General features: G+C 41.4%; 5 protein-coding genes across 8 annotated transcripts; 3 read left to right on the top strand and 2 right to left on the bottom strand.

The window, feature by feature from the left end:
• Positions 1–86: 86 nt before the first annotated feature.
• glb1 (galactosidase, beta 1) lies at positions 87–5,338 on the top strand. Its single transcript, XM_088372881.1, has 16 exons — positions 87–333; positions 1,016–1,185; positions 1,325–1,475; positions 1,762–1,822; positions 1,905–1,999; positions 2,160–2,340; positions 2,412–2,470; positions 2,677–2,798; positions 3,010–3,050; positions 3,126–3,238; positions 3,314–3,388; positions 3,682–3,771; positions 3,913–4,026; positions 4,123–4,254; positions 4,454–4,693; positions 4,785–5,338. Exons 1-16 carry the CDS (start codon positions 280–282, stop codon positions 5,034–5,036), a joined length of 1,950 nt encoding a protein of 649 aa, XP_088229007.1. The 5' UTR covers positions 87–279; the 3' UTR covers positions 5,037–5,338.
• A 203-nt stretch (positions 5,339–5,541) lies between these two features.
• LOC148399564 (claudin domain-containing protein 1-like) lies at positions 5,542–9,092 on the top strand. 2 transcript variants are annotated; one of them, XM_088372889.1, is made up of 5 exons: positions 5,542–5,695; positions 6,206–6,523; positions 6,679–6,786; positions 7,174–7,311; positions 8,279–9,092. In XM_088372889.1, the coding sequence occupies exons 2-5, from the start codon at positions 6,238–6,240 to the stop codon at positions 8,497–8,499; spliced, it is 753 nt and encodes a 250-aa protein (XP_088229015.1). In that variant the 5' UTR covers positions 5,542–5,695; positions 6,206–6,237; the 3' UTR covers positions 8,500–9,092. The 2 variants fall into 2 exon arrangements, with proteins under 2 accessions (XP_088229015.1, XP_088229013.1); XM_088372887.1 differs by having other exon boundaries at positions 5,557–5,695; positions 6,197–6,523.
• Positions 9,093–9,161: 69 nt separating this feature from the next.
• Positions 9,162–12,849, bottom strand: LOC148399563 (N-acyl-aromatic-L-amino acid amidohydrolase (carboxylate-forming) B-like). Its single transcript, XM_088372885.1, has 7 exons — positions 12,653–12,849; positions 11,361–11,587; positions 11,098–11,290; positions 10,399–10,492; positions 10,137–10,244; positions 9,696–9,808; positions 9,162–9,602 (listed from the first exon to the last, which is right to left on the bottom strand). Exons 2-7 carry the CDS (start codon positions 11,585–11,587, stop codon positions 9,408–9,410), a joined length of 930 nt encoding a protein of 309 aa, XP_088229011.1. The 5' UTR covers positions 12,653–12,849; the 3' UTR covers positions 9,162–9,407.
• On the top strand, positions 9,239–20,212 carry LOC148399561 (neuromedin-K receptor-like). Of its 3 annotated transcripts, XR_015857901.1 has the most exons (6): positions 9,239–14,740; positions 15,279–15,467; positions 15,547–15,697; positions 16,378–16,574; positions 16,645–18,597; positions 19,729–20,212. XR_015857901.1 is itself a non-coding variant. In XM_088372882.1 (5 exons), the coding sequence occupies exons 1-5, from the start codon at positions 14,322–14,324 to the stop codon at positions 16,695–16,697; spliced, it is 1,005 nt and encodes a 334-aa protein (XP_088229008.1). In that variant the 5' UTR covers positions 9,239–14,321; the 3' UTR covers positions 16,698–16,836. The 3 variants fall into 3 exon arrangements, 2 of the variants coding, with proteins under 2 accessions (XP_088229008.1, XP_088229009.1); XM_088372882.1 differs by lacking the exon at positions 19,729–20,212 and having other exon boundaries at positions 16,378–16,570; positions 16,645–16,836; XM_088372883.1 differs by lacking the exons at positions 16,645–18,597; positions 19,729–20,212 and having other exon boundaries at positions 16,378–16,578.
• On the bottom strand, positions 17,032–19,481 carry LOC148399562 (T-cell ecto-ADP-ribosyltransferase 2). The gene is made up of 5 exons (XM_088372886.1): positions 19,336–19,481; positions 18,901–19,058; positions 18,696–18,765; positions 17,916–18,589; positions 17,032–17,740 (listed from the first exon to the last, which is right to left on the bottom strand). Exons 3-5 carry the CDS (start codon positions 18,744–18,746, stop codon positions 17,662–17,664), a joined length of 804 nt encoding a protein of 267 aa, XP_088229012.1. The 5' UTR covers positions 18,747–18,765; positions 18,901–19,058; positions 19,336–19,481; the 3' UTR covers positions 17,032–17,661.
• Positions 20,213–21,949: the final 1,737 nt, after the last annotated feature.

The raw sequence follows: 21,949 nt of genomic DNA, 5'->3' as shown, positions 1-21,949 counted from the left end.
TGCATAACAAAAAAAAACAGCTTGTGTTTCTTCGTCGCTTTCAAACGCTGCCCCATTTAAGTAGTCAATGCAATGCTGCCGTCTTTTGGCCGAAAAGCGTCATTACAACATGAAATATGGCATCACATGATTAGAACTTCCGCACCACAAGATGCCGTAGAACGACTTCGTATCTCTGCTTGCACATGTAAGAAAACCCAATTTGAGTATCGTAACAGGAAACAAACGCTTTCATGTAGTTCAAGAAGAACCTGGAAAGGTTATTGGTGAGGAATAGTCATGTCGCTGCTGGGTCTCACAAGATTCCTCCTACTGCTCCTCGTCGGACTGTCGGTAAGAATCTTTTTTTTTTTTTAATATACTCTCCACTTTTTCCTGTCAAGAATAGCACACATGCTTTTTCCAACTAAAAAGAATTTGTTTAAATTCACGCAAAAGGATCACGATTTCAAGGTGTTTTCTTTTCTGCACACAAGCGTGGCAGCGCCTCTGTTTACGACGGCTGCGGCGTAACCCGAATCTGCACGTAACCTGGAACCAGTGTAGATTATCACTAACCTGCGCTCACATCGTAATTACAAAATTGACTATAAAAAATGCTAAAAATTCAAATCCCATACCATGATTTATAATTAACAAAACCTATAATCAGTCTGTTTAGTAGATTTTCAAGATAATGTATGTAGCAATGGTGAACCGACGCCTTTCCTAGTATGCTTGTGAAAGTCCCGTTGTATATAATGGTATGATTTAAAAAAAAAAAAAAAAAAATCACAATGCCTGGCATTTAAAACGGATGGATTCCTTCTTAAAATGTCTTTTTCCCCATTTGTCACATTTGAATATAGTCATGACTACCTAACTCAGCTGACACTTTAAAAGTCTTGAGTCATATTCAAGTCAACTGACACGCTATTAAAAGAATGAACGTCAAGCAAATGAGTTATCTTTCGCTGAGGGAGCACGTGCTTGACAATAAAGAATCCATAAAAAAATGTTTTTTATGTGTTCACAGGCAGCCGCTCCTCCGTCCTTCCAAATTGACTACCAGAACGACTGCTTCCGCAAAGATGGAGAGAAGTTCCGCTACATCTCGGGCAGCATCCACTATAGCAGGATCCCAAGAGCCTACTGGAAGGACCGGCTGCTCAAGATGTACATGGCTGGCCTGAATGCCATCCAGACGTACGTGACCATGTTGTTGAATCATGTGCCGAAGTTGCCGGATTGTGTCAATAGAAATAGCTCCATGTTATTTTTAAACCACAAAAAACATTCTCTGATATTTTTTAAATGATCCAACCGCAATATTTTCCCATTACAGGTATATTCCATGGAACTTCCACGAGGACTCCCCAGGCATTTACGACTTCAGCGGCGATCGAGATTTGGAACATTTCCTTCAGCTGGCTCAGGATGTCGGCCTGCTGGTCATCCTTCGACCAGGGCCTTATATTTGCGCCGAGTGGGACATGGTGAGAGAAACTCCATCTATTCCAGCCAAACACAACAGGACATATCAACCCGCATAAAAAAAAGTCCAACTAAACGCGACAACAACAAACATATTCCACCAGATAGCGCCAAAGTAACACTTTAATTGCCCTGAAAACAAAAAATAATTACACACCTTTGACAGCAACAAATTGATTTAAAAGCAAATATATTTTTATTGAATGTATTAAGGTAATGCTCTATCTTATGCTGGATTCAGTGGCTAAAACAATAATAACATAAAAATATACAATATGTGTCCACCAGGGAGGACTACCTGCCTGGCTTCTCCAAAAGAAAGACATTGTGCTGCGCTCTTCAGATCCAGGTGAAAATCCTAGCGTAGCAGTCATGTGTATGTGTGTGTGTTTTGAAGAACACAGCATTAACCACACTATCAACTGTTTCAGATTACATAGCAGCAGTGGATCGCTGGATGGGCAGGTTGCTTCCGATGATGAAGCCGTTCCTCTATCAGAATGGCGGCCCCATCATCAGTGTGCAGGTAGTTTAGTGTCTTGTCTGTTTCCATGAAAACGTTCAGTAGGGATGGGCTTGATATTAGTAATTGAATTTATGGCACTGATTTATAATTGTGTTGAAAAACGGATTCACACTACAGTTCCACATATTGATGACAGGATTTTTAACACCTTGCTGTTCAGGTGGAGAATGAATACGGCAGCTATTTCACTTGTGACTACAACTACATGCGTCACCTCTACAAGCTGATGCGGTCCTATCTGGGCCAGGACGTGGTGCTGTTTACTACCGACGGCGCCTCCATTGGTTTTCTCAAATGCGGCGCCATCCAAGGCGTTTACGCCACAGTCGATTTTGGGCCAGGTTGGTCAGCGGCCGGATAACTTTAGGCCAGACTAAAAACTTGATTGTTTTTTTTTTTCCCTTAATTTCAGGTTCCAACGTGTCAGCAGCGTTTGCTACGCAACGATTTGCAGAACCTAGTGGACCTTTGGCAAGCATTTATTTTGTTTCTTTTTCTTAGTCTACACTTTGGTTCTTTATATTCTGCTCTAATGAAGGTATTACTGTGTGAAATATTTGTGATAAGAGTGATTTGAGTTATGAGTATGAGATCAATTAAAAGCACCAGTAATTCAAGCCCTTTTTTCTTTTCTTTTTTTTAAAGAAAGTTTTTCCCTCTTTCTTCTGCCCCTCCAGGTGAATTCTGAGTACTACACTGGCTGGCTGGATCACTGGGGGTCGCCTCACTCCACTGTCTCTGCCAAAAACGTGGCTGTGACCCTCAACGAGATCCTGGCAATGGGTGCCAACGTCAACCTGTGAGTCCTTTTTTTTTTTTTTTTAATCTAGTAGTAAATTTGTGTATATGAAGATGTATCAGGACAACTAAGTAATACATGAGTTTAAAGTAACAAGTGCAGTATCAATAGGTCAAGAAATTAATAAAGTCATCATAAAAAATAAATACTGACGTATAAATGCAGATTGTAACGTCTTTATAGTCTTGGAAATCATTTTGTCTCCTGACAGATACATGTTTATTGGCGGGACCAATTTTGGATACTGGAATGGTCAGTACATATATGTTTATAAAAGTTATTAATAACACCGCTTTGATGGCGTCTGATCACGTTCGAATCCCCCAGGTGCCAATTTGCCCTACGCCGCTCAACCGACCAGTTACGACTACAATGCTCCGCTCACTGAGGCCGGCGACCTCACCGAGAAATACTTTGCAATCCGGGAGGTGATCAAAATGGTACGTCAATGGGAATTACATTGCACTATTGTTGGTGTGACATGTAAAGCAACTCACATATTTCCTTTTAAACAGTACCGCAAAATACCCGAAGGGCTCGTCCCCCCATCAAGTCCAAAGTTTGCATATGATGCCGTTAAAATGCAGCAGGTAGGCACACAATCTCATGATAATACGTTGCAATAGCTGTTTGGCAGATAGTTAATTAATCAAAAAGAGGCTTCAAACTGTTTTAAGTCATTCTCACTTGAATCAATTTAATCTTAAAGCAAAAACGTAACAAAAAAAATCACCATAAATCGAGCCTGCTAGCTTAATGCTAACATAAATTGGAAAATGCCATCGACATGCTAATATAGTTAGGATCGATAGTCATAGATTTAGAACTGGTCGAGCAGCATATGTTTGAAAACAAGTGGTATAACTCGCTTCTATCACGACAGCTCCAGACGGTGTCTGAAGCTTTAGATACCATCTCCTTCTCTGGTCCAGTGGAGAGCATGTTCCCTCAGACGTTCATTGACCTCAACCAGGTATCTCCTCATGCATTACTAGTTGTTTAAAAAAAATCTTTCTGTATTAAAAATCTCCAAGCAAGACCAAAGGACGGCTAGATGTATGTACGGGTGGCTATTTGTCTTCTTGCTTAAAATGGCTTCTGTGCTGTCCTGTAGGTGTTTGGCTATGTGCTCTACAGGACTGAGCTGCCAATGAACTGCAGCACTCCCACGCCGCTATCATCGCCCCTGAACGGGGTCCATGATCGAGCATATGTGTCTATAGATGGAGTAAGTTAGCAGTGAACCTCCACCGTTAGCGATAGGAATCAAATCGTGGCGTAAATCTGAATGATTGACACTGATTCACACTGACTTTATTTCAAGGTTGCTTCTGGGATTCTGGAGAGGAACAAAGTTTTAAGCATTAACGTGACAGGCAAAGCTGGCAGTCAACTTGATGTTTTGGTGGAGAATATGGGCCGGATCAACTATGGAAAAGGCATCAATGATTTCAAGGTTTTTAATTGTTTATAAAAATTCCATGCATGAGCTTTTTCAATTTTATTTCATTCAATGTTTGTGAGCAACCAGAGTTTGTTAGATCTGGAGCTTTTTTTTCTTTATAGGACTGAGGAGGCATCTACAGTATTTGAGCAAATGTGGTAATCTGAAAGTAGGAAATGACACAATTATTTCATGTGCTGATTTTGCGCAGGGCCTCGTGAGCAACCTGACGTTGAACAACGTCGTGCTCAAAGGGTGGACCATGTACAGCCTCAGTATCGACCAAGCGGTCGCCCAGGGCCTCTTATGGGAAACAAAGCCCACGTCGGCCAGCCCACTTCCTCCCGCTGCCCTGTCACTTCCGGCCTTCTACGGAGGAACTTTCTTCATTCCCAGTGGCATCCCAGATCTACCTCAAGACACCTTCATCAGCATGCCCAAATGGCGAAAGGCACGCTACGCTTAAACTGCCATCTGTCATTGATTCTCAGTGTAGTATGTGGGCTCCTAACCGTCAGTCCATATTCTGTTGTTCTCCTCAGGGGCAGGTTTGGATCAACGGTTTCAATTTGGGACGCTATTGGTCGGCGCAAGGCCCCCAGTTGACTCTTTTCGTCCCGGCAAGTATCCTCAGCACTGATTTTCCCAACAATGTGACAATCCTGGAGCTGGAGGTGAGCCCGTGCCTTTTAGGACCATGCACGGTGGAGTTCACAACCATGCCCATCCTGAACGCAACGGTGCACAGCGACCACAGGCAACGCTGGCCGATGTTTAGAAAGGATTTGCTTTAACAAAAAAGGGAGAATGTGGTATCTTACTGAACCCACCATGTGATTTGTGACTGATTGTAGTCTTTTTATGATTTGTGACTGACCTTTAATGTGTCAAAGTGTCTGAAATGCTTGATCACACCTTGGTATTTTAAGGTTTTTATCGGTGTTTTGCCAAAATAAGAGTTTTTAATGCCAAAAACACAACAGTGAAAAACACTTTTACACTGGCCAATGTTTTTTTTTAAAATTAGATTTAATTTAATTTAGATTTTTTTAAATCTATGCACTGCCTCTTAATAAAAATGAAGGACATTTCACAATGCTTTTCTTTTTTCTTTTTTTTGTCAGTGTACTCAACGACTGATACTTCATCATAAACAATAACAATATTCCCAAATTATGCTTACTTTAGAATATACAATGTTCTGATGCTCTGTAGTTTATGCTCTTTAGTTTATATTCAACAGGAGAGATGTCTCTGTTTTTTAATTTTATTATCACCTTTTCCTTGCTTGTTAATAACCCGTCTCTGGCATTATCCAATTTTCTCCGTTAGGTGGCAGTGTTATCTTTCACATCTGTTGCGAATAGGCGAAGAAGAAGAAACCACAGAAGAAGAAAGGTGTGCCCGATCAACTTCCGGAACAGAAGAAACCGCCCTTTTGTTCAGAAATGAGGTAATAGATACAAATTATAAATGATGTAAATTTTTTGTCACGTCATGAAATGTCTTCTTTTTTTTAAAAAAAGATTCAAAGCAGATTGAAATGAGATAACGAATCACGTTTGGAGGATTCTTCGATAACCATTCGCTATACCTCAGGCTAAGTTGCTAACAAGCGACTTTCGAGCCTTTTTTCGTTATTCAGTTTTAAACTCAAATACCTTTGTCCTTGTTAGTAAGAGCATTTAACGCACGAGCACACGTAAGTAAGAAAACGACGAGTGAGCCAAAGCCGCAGTATTTGGCATTACCAGTACTAGTCGTGATGTTGACGTCACTAGCATTTGTTGTCACACACAAGTTCTCAGCTGGCATACAGTTTTGCCTCGCGATAATATAGTTCATTTAAATGCGGTCATAACAGACTTATCTTGCTGATAGCACATTGTTTTAAATCTGCCTTGTCATATGTGAAATTTCTTGTTTCCTTATCCCATTATGTACTTCTCTCTCGTGTTTACAGCCAGGAAGCACTTTGACTAGTGACCAGATACCATGGTGGATAACCGCTATGCCACAGCCCTGGTCATCGGCGCCGTGCTGAGCCTGCTGGCTGCTGTGTATCTCTCAGTGGCCGTGGGAACGCAGCATTGGTACCAGTACAGCAGCCCACCGGGCTCACATGACGGAAGCAACACCTCATTGTTGGGAGATGACTCTGTTGACGGCGACTTTGACGAGAAGACGTCAAGCGAGACCTTGTATCGCCTCAACGGCACCATGGGACTGTGGTGGTGGTGCATCCTGGTGCCCAGCCAGTCTCACTGGTTCAAGGAGCCAGGTAGAAGTTATTAGAAATGGGTTTTAGTATTTATACTTGGTCACCCGTGTTAGGGTTAAAATGATGTATAGGAGATTTAGCAAGAAATAGGAGATAATATCTGGTAGTGATTTTATGTCTTGACAGTTTTTTTTCTTCTTTTTTTTTTTTTTTAGATCCCAAGTTTAAAAGGCAGTGTGAGCGCTTCACTCTTCCCCAGCAGTTCTTGCCAAAATATAAACACCCTGGAAACCACAATCGTGACGAGGACCTGCTAAGGACATGTACGTACTCCATGTTCCAATGTCCAATACAAAGTTTGTTAAATATTTGTGATCCAGTTTCTACCATTAAAAGCTAACTGGTAATTAAATTATTTGACTGTAGATTCTGGAATTTGTGGAACAGAGAAATGCAAAATGCAAACCTTCTCTGCCTCTTCTTGTTAATTCTACTACATCTTTTCCAGTTGACCTCGGTGCTGCCTGGCATGTGGCAGCACAATGTCGTACTACGCTGAAGGCGTCCAGCTCAAAATTTTATTTTGCCTGTCGAGAACTGTATGACATGAAAAGGATAGCTTAAAGATCTGCAGTATAGTGGGGGCTCACTGTTATAGCCAACAATGCAATTGTCATTTAAGGGTCCTAATGTTTTAAATGTTGTTGCAGACTTGTGGAGGTGCCAGTTTCTCTTGCCTCTGGTATCACTGGCCTTGGTGTTCCTGAGCGGCCTCATCGGCGTCTGCGCTTGCCTGTGCCGCAGCTTCACGCCCACCCTGGCTGTGGGAGTGCTTCATCTTCTCGCAGGTAAGAACACCGCTGGTAGCACCTCCACAAGGGTAAGTCACTGAAAGTCGCGCAAATTGCCAAAAAGTATTTATTGATTAATTTAAATGGACTTGTCGTCCCTGCTGACATGAACTACTTACACCAAAAACGTGGCTGTGAATCGAAAGGAGCTAGTTTGCTAAGTGCCTAATGTCATTTAGACCTGGTTACCTGATGTAATGTGCCTTATTTCTCTTTGGTCTATTTGATAAACACAATACCATCCAAGTTTTAGTCAGCAGATTTGACCTTAAAGCTTTGCTTCTAGACATAAAATTACAGTTCACAATGATAATATAATAATAAAAAAACGTTTGTTGTCATATTTGTATTATTTGATAAAACCCTGGCTTCAGGTCCCAGGGATTAACGTGCCAAAATAACTAAGAGTAAGGAAAAATAACATATACTATATATAAGATAATGTGTATGTATGTATATACTACGTGTATATACGTGTATATACGCGTGTGTGTGTGTATACATATATAGACTGATTTGAGGATTATTAATAGTTATTATTAATCCTCAAATCAAGTCACTGAGTCATGAAATTATTCCACAAAGATTAAAAGTGTTGCAGTATAAAGCGTAAGGATTACAGTTCTTGACCTGCCCAATATGTGGAGTGCCTTGAGAACTTGAGAGCCCTTCACAGATGTCAACTAATGGAAGGGAGTAGCAAGGACAAAACATTACGATCGCGTTAGTAGTGCGCTAGATCGTCTTACCAGTGAATACGAAAGAGAATACGAGTGCATGCACCTTAAGATGGATCTCGTGGATCTCAAAATACCTGCTCAAACGGCTTTCCATAACACGGAACCGGGCAGCACGGCTTCACAAAAGGAAGAGCAAAGAACAGCTTTTGAGCTTTCACCTCCAAGAGATGGACAGTCAATGCGGCGGCGTCCCCACGGCTGACATCCCTCCTCTTCCCCGTCAGCTTTGTGCTCTCTGGGCAGCGTGTGCTGCTTCCTGGCCGGCGTGGATCTCCTCCACCAGTACGTCAGGCGGCCTGACGGGGTGGAGTCATCGCTGGGCTGGTCCCTCTACCTCGCCCTCATCTCCTTCCCGCTGCAGATGATGGCGTCTGCCTTGTTCCTCTGGGCAGCTCGCAGCCACCGCAAAAACTACACGCGCATGATCGCCTACAGGGTGGCCTAAAATGGCGGCTCAGAGCAATCCAAATCGTAAGGCGGACGGAGGATGTTTGTAGCCAATCATCGGAAGTGCTGACGCTTGCACAACATCCATTTGTGGTAATCGCTTCTTGACTTAATTGCATCTATGTAGCCTTTCCTCTAAGAGTGCATGCTGTATTATTTATGAAGTTGTGGTGTCGCTGTGGAGATTGCCTTCTTTTAGTTGTCATCAGTTTCACTGCTGCTCTTCACCTTGCCATTAACTTTTTGTAAACATCATCAAAGTTTCTTTCACTCCAGCCTTGCGTGTGTCGTGTTGACAAAATGTCACTCACTTGAATTGTAACCACTTTTATCGCGCTTAATGTTTATTATTGTTGTTAATCTCAGTCAAGTGATTCACGTTTGATAAGCCGCTTGAAATGTCGAGCGGTCACAACTGTCGTCAATTCTGGTGTCTTTAAGTCTTTTAAAGGAGGCTCAGATTTTGCGGATGGCAAAAAAATGTGACTTGGGGTCCAAAATAATTGTTGTTAAATAGGTCAGTGTTTTATGAAACTGTTTTCAAGCACACCACTTGTGTTCAAATAAAGTGGATTTCTGACAAATAAACAATTGTCACAGAAATCATTCACATAACTAATTTTGGAATTGTTTTAGGATAAAAGAGAAGCGCAGAAATAATAATTTTGCATCCCTGACTCTTTGGCGGACTTTAATCAGTATCAATAACGTCATACACCACGGTGTGTCTTTAAAAGCTCGTTGGTGAGTTGAACATTTTCAGACAATTGTTCAGGACGACTTGTCAATCTTAAAACCGAAAAGTAGTAGCCCTTTTGTGTGTTTGATCCACAGTTAAAAGGAAAAAAAAAAGAATGATATGGCACCTTCATGAAAATAACATTTTCTTCTGGTAATTACAATCAGTCAGTCCTTTTTCACACAGACGGACGGGAGGCAAATACTAATCTTGCGAGCTAATTGAAAGGCGATCCTCTTCTCGTAGTAGGCGCATTCGTTCACAAAGAACGGGTAGGCCTCCTCGCCCTCGTACTTAACCGTCTCACCATTGAAGGACTGGAAAATGGGATCCCCGGCATGGAGAAGCTTGAAGTCGTTGTCCTGCAAAATGACAGAGGACAGTACTTAGAAAAATTAGCATAGATCTCCAGAATTACCAAGATGGTGATCATTTGGAGGCAAGTTGTGATGTACCTGTAGCTGAGGATGAATAGCAGCGATGATCTCGTCGGTGGTGGGATCTCTTGGGTAGTCGAGGACGCCGGTTTGACAGTAGGCCTCTACTTCACCACCCTCGAACGTACTTCCTGTTGGATTGACAACAGCCTCAGCGTTTTCCACTTTTGGTTGTTTAATCTTTGCAGATTCCCATGAACGAGGTGACTGAGAATATACACAGACACACAAAATATATATTTTTAATATTCCCTTTATCACACAATTTTTAAACTTTACATTTTGGGTCAGTCCGATTTTTAACCCAAGTGTTTTATGGGTGTCATACTTTTACATCATTGAGATCTTTTTTCCTTCTGATTTTTGTGTCTTGAAAATTTCAAATTGAATTCAACTGAAAATAATTTAAATGTTTTTTTTTCATTATTATTTTTTTCCCTAATTAAATTGTGAGCTCACCAGAATTAAATTTTTCAAGCCAATCCATGATGAGATCCAGCGTTTCCGTCACCATGTTGTAAATGTCTGCTCTGACCACTCCGGTGGGTTGAGGTCCAACCTCCAAAGCTGTACATGATGAGGAACTGTTGTGTTATAAGGCAGGAATTGAAATCCATACAATCCAAATGTTCAGTTCTAGAAAAATAAGGCGATACTCAGAAATTTTCAACACCCCTAAAATTGTTAAAACAATTGAACATGTTAAAGCGTACGCACTTACTTAAACCGTGTTTAGCTACCGATTCAAGTGAGTAGGCCTCTGGAAGTGTCGTGTCAAACTGGATTGCTCTCACAGGCCCAAATGTTGTTTTACTCTGAGAGAAAACAAATATTAACTTTTTGAATAATGCAAAATGTTTGTTATTATTTGGGTTGTTGATCACATGATATTCATTGTACTAGTAAGAAAATAGCATTTGTATCAGACGACAGTATCAATAACACACAAATATTTTAATGTTATCTGGCCAAGTTAGTCATTTATTCCTCTTGCCATAATTTATTATATTAATATAATAATAAATATTATTGTGCGCCAATATTTAATTTATTATAGTAATAATAATAATTATATTTAGTAATTTATTCCACCCAGATTTTTGTTATGTCATTCCCTAAGATCAATATTAATATATATTTTTTGCCATTAATGTGGCCTATGACATGTTAAACTGATATTTTTTGTTGCACAAGTCTGCACACCCTCAGGTGGCTATGTTATAAGCAAACATTTACTCATGTATAAAGAGAATCAGCTTACCCACGGCACCATTTAAAGTGCCTCTCATTGATCCAGGATAAAGTTCAGATGTTCTCTTAGTTCTTTCCTGACATTCAGTCACATCTTGCTGCCCGAGAATGTGGCTATTAGACCGGACAAGCGTACAAAACGGCTCGCTTAGTGTGTGATTGACCTAACCTTCACGTATTTAAAAAGGTGCAGGGCGATCCGGTCGAATCCGTTAAAGATGAAGCACATGCCCATGTTGGCCGTCGTGTTGTGGATGTCGCACAGGAAGTCCATGGCCTGCGGGTTTCCTTTAGGCCCGAGCAGAGCGTTGAGCTCGTGAGCTCGCTTCATCTCGTACGGCGAGGAGGCCGATAAAGGTGCGCTGAAAGCCCCAAGTGTTTATTTTAGCTGAGTCAAAAAGTTAACATTGTTGTTTTCCTGTTAGAACGTACCTCAGCAAAGTATCCGTGAAGCAACGATTGAGATCTTTATCAATGTACCGTCTGCACACTTTAACAGCCTCCGGATTTGAAAGGACCGTCGTTACGGACACAGAGCCGACCTTGTCGTTTTTCTTTTTCCTCATCTCTTGTATCACGTATACCCCCGTCATCTCATTGCCGTGCGTACCGCCGCAAATGGCGACACGGGACATCGGTGAAAAGGAGAGGTCCTCCATCTGTGGAGAGGGAAAGTCAAACTAACATGCTTTTTTTTGGAATGTGGGTGGTAACTATATAATCTGGAGATAATCCAGAGTGCAAAAGTCTTGTCGGCACTTTAATGAGTGACACTTTAAACTCCAGACTGTGATCTTTGTCCACTATTCAATGTGAAGAAAGAGATCCTTCACTTTGGTGCACGTTTTGCTCCAAGCGAAAAAACTTTCAAGACACTTTTAAACGTGTTCTTCTAGTCCCATTATTGAGTGATTCATGGCAATGTCTTTAAAATTTACACATTTTTTGACTTCCAAAATAAACAGTGCAGCCCTCTTTTTTTAAAATTTGCACTGCCTTGCACCTTGATATATATGTGATGTTTACCAAAGTGGAGACCAGTACATCACTCTTTACATAAATTACATATGTAACGTGATTATTCCCAAAACATGAAAACTAAATATTTTCAGAAAAAAATGGGCTTTAATACTCGTGGAAGCCAACATCTATTTTTTGTGTAAATATTGAATTAATTCTTCATTCTTTAACTAATGCATTTTCAATTAGATTTAATTATAATTACATTTTGATTAAACTCGGATTTTTACTGTTAATTGCCACATAAAAAAATAAACTCCCAAAAGCTCCTGTATAAAGTTAATTTAATTTTATGAGATTTTAATAAATGAATCAAAACTTTCTATAATGGCAGAAAACAGTTTTGCTTGAAAATGAAGAACGAAAGGCATATTGAACTGCTCTTTCTCTGACAAACTGCTGTTGTGAAAGTTAAACTACTCGCTGTTCCAAAATCAACAGTGCACACCAAAAGGGGGGCAACTATACAGCTGCTCTTGCGTAATCTCAGTATAGGAAGAAATACACACCCTCTCCTCCTATACTACATCTTGCACATCAATTCAAATATTCTAATACAGCACTGCAGTCAGTCTGTCTAACTTGTTGGGAGTGTTTTGAACTGGACCACATGTAAGAGTGCCAGCTATTGTGCAGAATCCAGTACACCTTCTGCTAATGATATATTTCTTCCTGCCACAATATACTGCAGTACGTTTGCTTACCTGTCTGCCAACAACCAGCTTCGTAATCAATGGCAGTGTTTTGGTGACCCCTTAAATCTTCTGTGGAAAGTTCTCTGCCAACTCACGTCTCTCGGGAGCATTAAGAAGTATTTGGTGTTGGCTGGGTGGTAAAAAAAGCAAGCGGAGATTCAGCCCTAGTCACAGCTCTCGTCTTGTTTGTTAGTTATGAAGGCCCTCCTCTTGCAGATCACATTTCACTTTGTGATGTAACAGGAAGTACATACTCACTGTCTCCCATTAAAACTAAGGGAGCCGCGATGGGTGTTCCCTGCAGTGACTATGCAAAAGTCTTCTGATTCTAATATATGCTTCCATTAATAAATTAGAGACTTGACTTGGCAAGGGGGAAACAAAATTCTTTTCGAGCAAGCAATAAGTGCAACAAAGTTATGTTCCTCAGGCTTTGTCACTGTGAATTAGATTTAGGGAGTTGTTTCTTAAACACATTTGTCATATGGAGAGCAATATGTTAAGAACATCAGAAAGGGACAAAAAGACTGGCTCAGTTACTGCTCAGTAAATATTATATTGTAGTTATAGCTCTAAAATACCCATACAAATATTTACTGACTATGACTTTCATTCTAAATTAATAGTGGTATTTATTGACTAATGCAAAACTTCAGATAACTGGTAAACATTGCAAACGCAGCTAAGTCTGCCATCTACTGGTGAATGGTGGTAGTTCAATTTAAAATTATTAATTGGACTTGAACTTTTCGCCAGAGTATTGGGCGGTGCTGGTGAAGTTAGGATGTTTTACTTAGGGGTGGACATGAGGGGGGGCAAGGATATATAAAAACTTTTTTTTTTACAACCTCCAAAAGTTGTTCCGAAAACACTCATAATTCATTGCTAAATGGACGCGAGAATAAAAAAAAAATCTGTGTATACTTGACACCAGTTGAGATTCCAACCTACAATATGCATTTTCCTTGACACACACACTCACACACACGCACATACACACACACAATCTGACCAGGAGATGGCACCACAAACATTCTAAAAGAGTTTGCCTTTACCAAAAGATATGATTGACACCAAATAAAATGTATTTGTTCATTTTGAGGGTTGTAGAACTACTATAACTCCTAACCCCCCCCCCAAAGTATTACAAGTAGGTCTCAGCACCATTCAAATTTCCTCCCTCCGCGCCCCCTCTTGAGATTAAACGACACCTGACTTATTCATGTGACAAAGAGGAAGAATTAGGAATGTCATGAATGAACTTCAGAGACTAACCTTTTTAGCTATGGGTGCAGGGAGGGAAACGGAACAACTGACATTTGGAGTGGGGAGTGGCCCAAAAGAGGTAATGAGGTCTTGCTGCGAGGAAAGCACACTTTTTCACTTCTTTTTTTTTTTTTTTTTTGCAGTTTTTTTCCCACCCAGTGTGAACAGTGTCTAGGCTGTAGGTGTTGTGTGACGTCAACATTCAGGACATCGACGTCATCTAGTTATATATGAACGACATTACATTTTGGAGGTGACACTGCTCATGAGCAATTAAGCACAAGTATTTTTCGTGAAAATATTTACAGTAGTGATGAATTACGTCTCCCCCTGTACGACAATTTGTGCCCCCACTCCACCCCATTCCCAAGGGAGGGGTTGAAGTGTGCGTAATTTAAGTGGCCGCATCAGGATGCCATGCACCAGATGCGTATTTTTGTCTTTGGACACCGAGACGGGAATGTCTACCCCCCCTAACACCTCCGTATCCAGCCGAAGCCCGCCGGCTCACCAGTTTGTGCAGCCGGCATGGCGAGTAGTTCTGTGGGCTCTGGTTTACTGCGCCGTCCTCGGCGTGGCTCTGCTGGGCAACGCGGTGGTCATCTGGATCATTTTGGCGCACAAGCGGATGAGGACAGTCACCAACTATTTTCTGCTCAATTTGGCGGTGTGCGACGCGTCCACGGCCGCTTTCAACACGCTGGTCAACTTCATCTACGCGGCCCACGGAGAGTGGTACTTCGGGGCGCTCTACTGCACCTTCCACAACTTGATCCCGGTCACGACGGTGTTCGCCAGTATTTACACCATGACCGCGATTGCTATTGACAGGTACTGCACATAGACGGTGCCGTATTTATTTTTTTTTTTTACAGTACTATTGTTATTAGTTTATTAATTTAAACTTTTAAATATTGGGGGACTCCGCCGGTGGCTAAACTATGGCTCGCGGGCCATATACGCTCTAGTGTTTAATTAGGCCCAAACTGCACAGTCTGTCAGTATTTATATTTTCGAATTTTTCCTCTCATAATGGTTTCTTAAAATCGTTTTATTCATTAAGCTAAATAAACATTAGTTTCCGCTAAATAATTATATTAGTGTTATGTACATTATTTTTTTATTAAATAATTGATTAGTTTTGAATATTAAGATATGTTACGTTATTGTCTTAATGTAATATAACCTTTGAACAAAATGGTTGATAAACTTCTGTGCACTATTTAATGTCTGAGTTTTCCCAATTGTACCTATCAGCAGTTTCTATTTAGGAAAAAAAAATCAATTTAATTATTTTGTGTGTGAGTGAGTGTAACCTTTATGCGCAACTGTTGCTGAATGTCTTCACCCCCCCTGCTTACAAATGTAGGTACATGGCCATCATCCATCCCCTAAAGCCTCGTCTATCAGCCAAAGCCACTCTGGCCGTGATTGTGACCATCTGGAGTCTGGCCCTCGTCCTGGCTTTCCCCCTCGGCTATTTCTCCACAACTCGAGCCTTGCCTCGTAGGACTCTGTGCTACGTGGCCTGGCCCCGCATGGCTGACGACCCCTTCATGTGAGCTAAAGAACACTTCCTGCAACATTCCATCACTGACAAGACACATTTGAGATTGTATTTGTGTCTGCATCTGCAGGTACCACATCATCCTGACTGTCCTGGTGTATGTGGTGCCTTTAGTGGTGATGGCCATCACTTATTCCATCATTGGTGTGACCCTGTGGGGAGGGGAGATCCCCGGAGACTCATCGGATAACTACCATGGACAGCTACGGTCAAAAAGGAAGGTATGAATTTTAAGCCAATTTGATCAATGTAACAAAATGCAATTTATGAATTCCCATACCTATATTATTACACATTTTTCCTTAATTTAATGAATTAATGCACAAATATGAGTTGACTCATGTGTTTGACATCCTCCGTGGAAGAGCACTGAATGAGTCTGATATAAGGATTAAGGGCAATAACAGGTACCCGTGATGTAAGACTCCATCTAGACAGCAGCAGGATTAACGCCAGAACAGAACATTTTATTGATGAATAATGAAAAATGTTGCAACTTAACCCGACAAGCAGTTTAGCTGCAGAAACATTTCCTGGCAGACAAATACATTTTCTTCCGTTTATTTGAAGTCCGTTCCTTTTAGTAGGAACGTACTAAGAATCAGATGTGTTCAATCGATGCCGACAAATAGAGACGGAGACAGGTGCAATAGTTTAAAGCTCATCGCTAACAACAAACACCATCAAAAGGCGCAATTAGCTAGCGAAATTGAGCCGATGCAGATAAAAGCGTTTTGATACATGTCGGGAAAACAAAGCTGGTGTCTTGAATCACATCTGTCATCTCCATGGCTCATCCATGCCTTGTCAAGTGCTTCATTGATGACCCGTTTTCTTGTGTTAATGTGGCTATTGACAAAGAGAGACATATGCTGATGACATCATCTTCCCCCTTCTGCAGATTGTGAAGATGATGATGGTCGTGGTGGTGACCTTTGCCTTCTGCTGGCTGCCCTATCACATGTACTTCATAGTGACGGGCCTCAACAGACATCTGAGCAAGTGGAAGTCTATCCAGCAGGTCTACCTGGCAGTGCTGTGGCTGGCCATGAGCTCCACCATGTACAACCCTATCATCTACTGCTGCCTCAATAGCAAGTGAGTGCCCCCCCCCACACACACATTAGGAAAACATCTCATCCGGATTGCGGTGTGGCCTTTGGATCAGGTTTCGAGCTGGCTTCAAGCGTGTTTTCCGCTGCTGTCCATTTATCCGAGTGACCAGCTACGATGAGCTGGAGCTCCAGAACAGACGCCGCCGCCCGGGTCCCCAGAGCAGCATGTGCACTCTGTCGCGCGTCGACACTAGCATCCTCAGCAAGGACAAGAGCGTGCGCTCGCATGGTAATACACGAAGGTCCAAGTGTAAATTGCAGTCTGATAATGACTAGTTGAATGTTTGAGCCATTCTAAAAGTCAATATAAAATATACCTATTCACAAAAAAATTTTTAGGATCCAAAATAGGTGATTTGGGTAAAACTAGCCCCTTTTTGTGTTTTGATGACTTCGGTGCTTAAAAGGTACAGTCCACATGTTTCATGAAACTCGAAAAGTTGAAGTGATTAAGCCACAAATTTATTTGCATTATTGTTATAATGACACTTGTTTGGTAAAATGTTGCAAAGTTGTCGTAGTGAACATTTAACAGACTTCAGGTTGGTAAGTTAACAACTCTGAGTGAAGTAGATACTGTAAATAAAGTGTCTCTCAGATTAATGTTTTATTTGCCTTTAATTTAACATGAGCCTACCATGAAAGTAAAATAAGTATAATATTTTTTATTGTATCACAGATTTAATCATTTATTATTTGTGCTCGTTAAAATAAAATACATAGGAAGAGGAGAAAAAACATTCATCCCTTCATGAAAACCAATAAGCATTTTAGCAAATATTTCTGATCGTAGCAATCAAACCTGAACAATATTACAATTGCAAAAGTCAGTTGATGTTGCTGAAATCCTTTAAAAACAATATTAGCGATCAACACCTTTATTCTGCGCTCTTGTCAGTTGCATTTACATATACACGTCTTAAGAGCAAGCATACATTTTAGATTATGAAAATGAGGGAATTACAAACATACTAGTGCTATTCATTCTCAAATGTAAACAGCGATTCGACTATATCAACGATTGCATTTGCCAAACCTCAATAAATGCGCTGCTTTCATAAGCTAAGACGCTAATGGTTGAGTGTCTCAAATAGAACGAAGGACACAAGTGCCATCACCGGCCACTGGGAGGCGCTCTCTTCCGGGGCCCTGTAGGTACAAAAGATTGTTCACTATCATTTATTCATGGTTCCATTGGTCACTCTAGATAGAGCAACATTAAAAACATAATTAATTTACCAAACATTAATCAGGTAGCTCTTGGTGTCAAAAACATTGACGACCTCTGACCTCTGATACCATGTAGGATTTTTCCCAGCCTTACCGTGATTTGTAACAGTCGTCAGTAGCCTTCAGTTTGGAGTGTTTCAGGATGACCTCGGTGTAGTCGCCATCGTCTCCCGGCTTGACGTCCTCCACCGTGAACTCCTCAGCGGGGGAAAAAATGGCGATGTCCTCGGCGAGGCCGCAGAAGCCCTCCAGGTTGATATAGAAGCACGTGGTGATGTTGAAATAGACTCCGCCCTCCACGTCCTCCTTCATCGACAGGTCTGACTGAACCGTAGTGAATCGTCCGAATCTCACTCGGGCACCCTTTTCAACTTCGTATTGCGTTTGGGAAATTCGGTATACATTCTTACACGTCTTCTGCGTCACCAGTCTCATAGCATCCGTGAGCAGGAAGTGTAGGGACTTATAATGAAAGTGCTCCTCATAAGTGCTGGCGTTGACGCCCATGGTCTCAACCGCGTCGTTGAAGGCTTTCTTGAACGCAGGGTTGCCGTTTACGAAGGCTAAGAGAGCGGAGGTGTGTTCCTTCGTGCCTCCTGGGAGCAGCGTGGAACACTTGTTGCTCCAGGCTGCCATGAAGCCAACATCCTGGCTCAGCTCTTGTTGTAGCACATCAGAGCGGATCAATTTCTCCATGGTGTCGTCGCGACAGCCCTCGTACAATAGGTCCACGGCGTTGGGGGCCATGTCCAACTTAACTGCACTCACCTGGCAAGGTAAGGAAAAACAAGCAGGATCCACTTCACTTTTCTGAGAATGAGTATGCTGTGCAATTTGAAATGAAAGTGAATGAAGGTCCTCTTTTGTAGCTTACCGTGTACAACATCACGTAGACCACCAGGAATTTTTTTTTCATATCTCTCATCTTCTCTTCTTTTTAGTATCTGCACCAAAGAAGTATTTTTTGGAAAGTGTCATTGTCCGCTCAATTTGGTTCAAATTCTTTCAAAGTGAGCTCAGGCAACTCTTATCTCTTGAGCATCACCCATGATTGATCACCTCAGCTCGGATAGACTTACCACAGAGATGGGTAGAGATGTGCAACCTTAGTGAGAGTGCAAAATCACAAATTTAAGTCCATGTAAGTAGTACAAGAGGGCTGGGGGGGCACACAGTGTAAAAACTTTGTAGGGAGTGAAAAAAATATTATCACCCGAGGCAACTCCTATTTCCTTTCCTGTGGAAGGAAATAACATGCCATTAGGAGCCGTTTTGTCTCTTGCTGCAGCTACTGGCTTATGTGAACAATGTCAAGCTGCACTGTAGTTGAAAATAATATGTTCCACATTTCTGTCACCTTCCCAGATATATCTTACACTTCATTTTATTTTTAGCGCTGAATGATTACACTGGCCTGTCTCCCCTCTTCCAGCAGCAACATTGCACCAACTGACCATAAATGGTTAGAAGTCAACGCGAAAAAAATACATTTAAATAGTTGATTTTGCACTCACCTGATGAGATTGTACTTTTTAACCTGTCAACGAGACGATTCGTTCTTTTGAAAGCTCTCTTCTCTTGACCGCCAATAAACTTCCTCCCTTTGTGGCTACTGCAGCACAGTGCAGGCCTGCTGAGCTTCACATTTTGTGCACTTTGACGGCCAACCTTTCATTGCGTGTGGGAGGAGCGGGGTCACTGACATCCCATCTCCACATGCAAGCACACTATAGAAAATGTTCACTAATTTTGAATCAAGTTACGATTCACACAGTACAGTTTTTGCATAACGGCGCATCTCTTCATGCAATCAAGTTAGCTTGGAGAAAATGTGCATAAAAGAAATGGTGTTTCACTGACTGCTTCTTTCCTTGGCAATTCGTAAATCGACATTCTGGCTGACATAGTTCACGCCAGGAGGAAGACGCAACACCTTCACTGACTGATCCGTTGAGGCACGGGAAGGAAGGCTGTTCACCCTAGTGTTGGCTCGTGAGTGAATGATTCATTCAAAAGAACGAATCTTTTCAGTGAACGAGAGTGAATCTTGCTTTTATAAATTAAAATGATCGCGAGCAGCGGCGGAGCCCCATTTCAACCCCTTACACTGAGTGCCAAGCAGGGAAGAAATGAGTACCATTTTTAAAGTCTCCGGTATGACCCGGCCGGGGTTTGAACCCACGACCTCCCAATCTCAGGGCGGGCACTCTAACACAAGGCCACTGAGCTGGTGAACAGTGCACAATTCAATGTAACACTTATAGTAGTTTTTAAATAACGTGTATGCATATATACGCCTATTCTTATCTACTGCAATTTCACATTAGATTGATGGTTTGAAATTTGATATAAATATTATTATTAATAATAATTTATGTTAAAACTTGTCTGGTCTTTTATTCCTTGTTTTTATATTCGCCAATTAAAACATAAAAATCTGATTGATATGACAATATCTGTACGTATAGCTACTGCAATTTCACATTAGATTGCTGCTTTGAAATTTACTTGTATTATTATTATTATTGTTTTGATAAACATTTAAAACTTGTCTGGTGTTCTATTCCTTGTTTTTATTTTTTGGGGCATGAAAACAAAAATTTGACATTTGGTTAACTGACACAATGGATATGTGTTTTACGTTGTGTAATATGTGTTGGTGTCCCCCAAACTAAAGAGCAAGTAGTCAAATACACATTCTTGACAAGTACAAAAAAATGCATAAAGTTATTAGTTATATATATATATATATATATATATATCATTGAGAATTATTCTCAATCTTATCCCTACATCTTAAGCTCCCAAGAGAGCAAGGAAAAACTAAAAAAAAACAACCGACTAAAACAAAAAAATAGTCGTATGATTTTATTTCATCGTATTTATATATTTATTATGAATGTAACTGTCCGCGAAAATATTTCTGACGCGTGACCGGTCCCCGGCGCAAAAAAGGTTGGGGACCACTGATCTATTCCCTTGTGAGCTACTCCATGAAAGCATATCTATTCCACTCACTAAGAGCGATACTTCCATAGTGTTGTGGTTAGTGCTCAGAGCTCTCACCCCAGCGACATGAGTTCGAATCCCAGTGGCGCCTAAAACTTTAATCTTGGAAAATTTGCAACACAGTTGCTCGTGTGCCTATAGAACCATACACCTCCCTAAAGCTAAGGGTAAGGTTTAGAGTTTGTGCTAGGATTAGAGCTAGTTTTAGCACTAGAGTGAGGGTTAGAGCTAGGCTTAGGGTTAGAGTTAGAGCTAGGGTTAGGCTTAGAGCTAGGATAAGAGCTAGGGTTAGGGTTACAGCTGGCAATAGAGTTAGACCTAGGGTTAGGGCAGGGTTAGGGCTAGGGTTAGACTAGGGTTAGGGCTAGGCTTAGATCTAGTACTAGGATTAGGGCTAGGGTTAGAGCTGGAGCTAGGGTTAGGGTAAGAGCTAGGGTTAGCGTTACGGTTAGCTTTAGGGTTAGAACTAGGGTTAGGTTAGAGATAGAGCTAGGATTGGGGTTAGAGCTAGGGTTAGGGCTAAGGTTAAAGCTAGGGTTAGGGTTAGCATTAGGGTTGGGGTTGAGGTTAGTATTAGGGTTAGAGCTTTGGTTAGGGTTAGACTAGGGTTAAGGTTAGAGCTAGGGTTAGGGTAGGGCTAGGGTTAGAGCAGGGATAGGGCTAGGGTTAGAGCAGGGATAGGGTAAGAGCTAGGGTTAGGGTTAGCGTTAGGGTTAGAGCTAGGTTTAGAGTAGAGATAGAGCTAGGGTTAGGGTTAGAGCTATGGTTAGGGTTAGACTAAGGTTAAGGTTAGAGGTAAGGTTAGGGTAGGGCTAGGGTTACAGCTAGGGTTAGAGCTAGGGTTAGAGCAGGGTTAGGGTAAGGGTTAGAGCTAGGGTTAGAGCAGGGTTAGACTAGGGTTAGAGCTAGGGTTAGAGCTAGTACTAGGATTAGGGTTAGGTTAGCATTACGGTTGGGGTTGAGGTTAGTATTAGGGTTAGAGCTTTGGTTAGGGTTAGACTAGGGTTAAGGTTAGAGCTAGGGTTAGAGCAGGGATAGGGCTAGGGTTAGAGCAGGGATAGGGTAAGAGCTAGGGTTAGCGTTAGGGTTAGAGCTAGGTTTAGGTTAGAGATAGAGCTA

The sequence above is a fragment of the Syngnathus floridae genome, chromosome 4, assembly GCF_059516105.1.
Source record: "Syngnathus floridae isolate MCC-2025c chromosome 4, RoL_Sflo_1.0, whole genome shotgun sequence".
In the NCBI taxonomy this organism is placed as follows: Eukaryota; Metazoa; Chordata; class Actinopteri; order Syngnathiformes; family Syngnathidae; genus Syngnathus; species Syngnathus floridae.
This window is presented reverse-complemented; position numbering and strand designations above follow the sequence as displayed.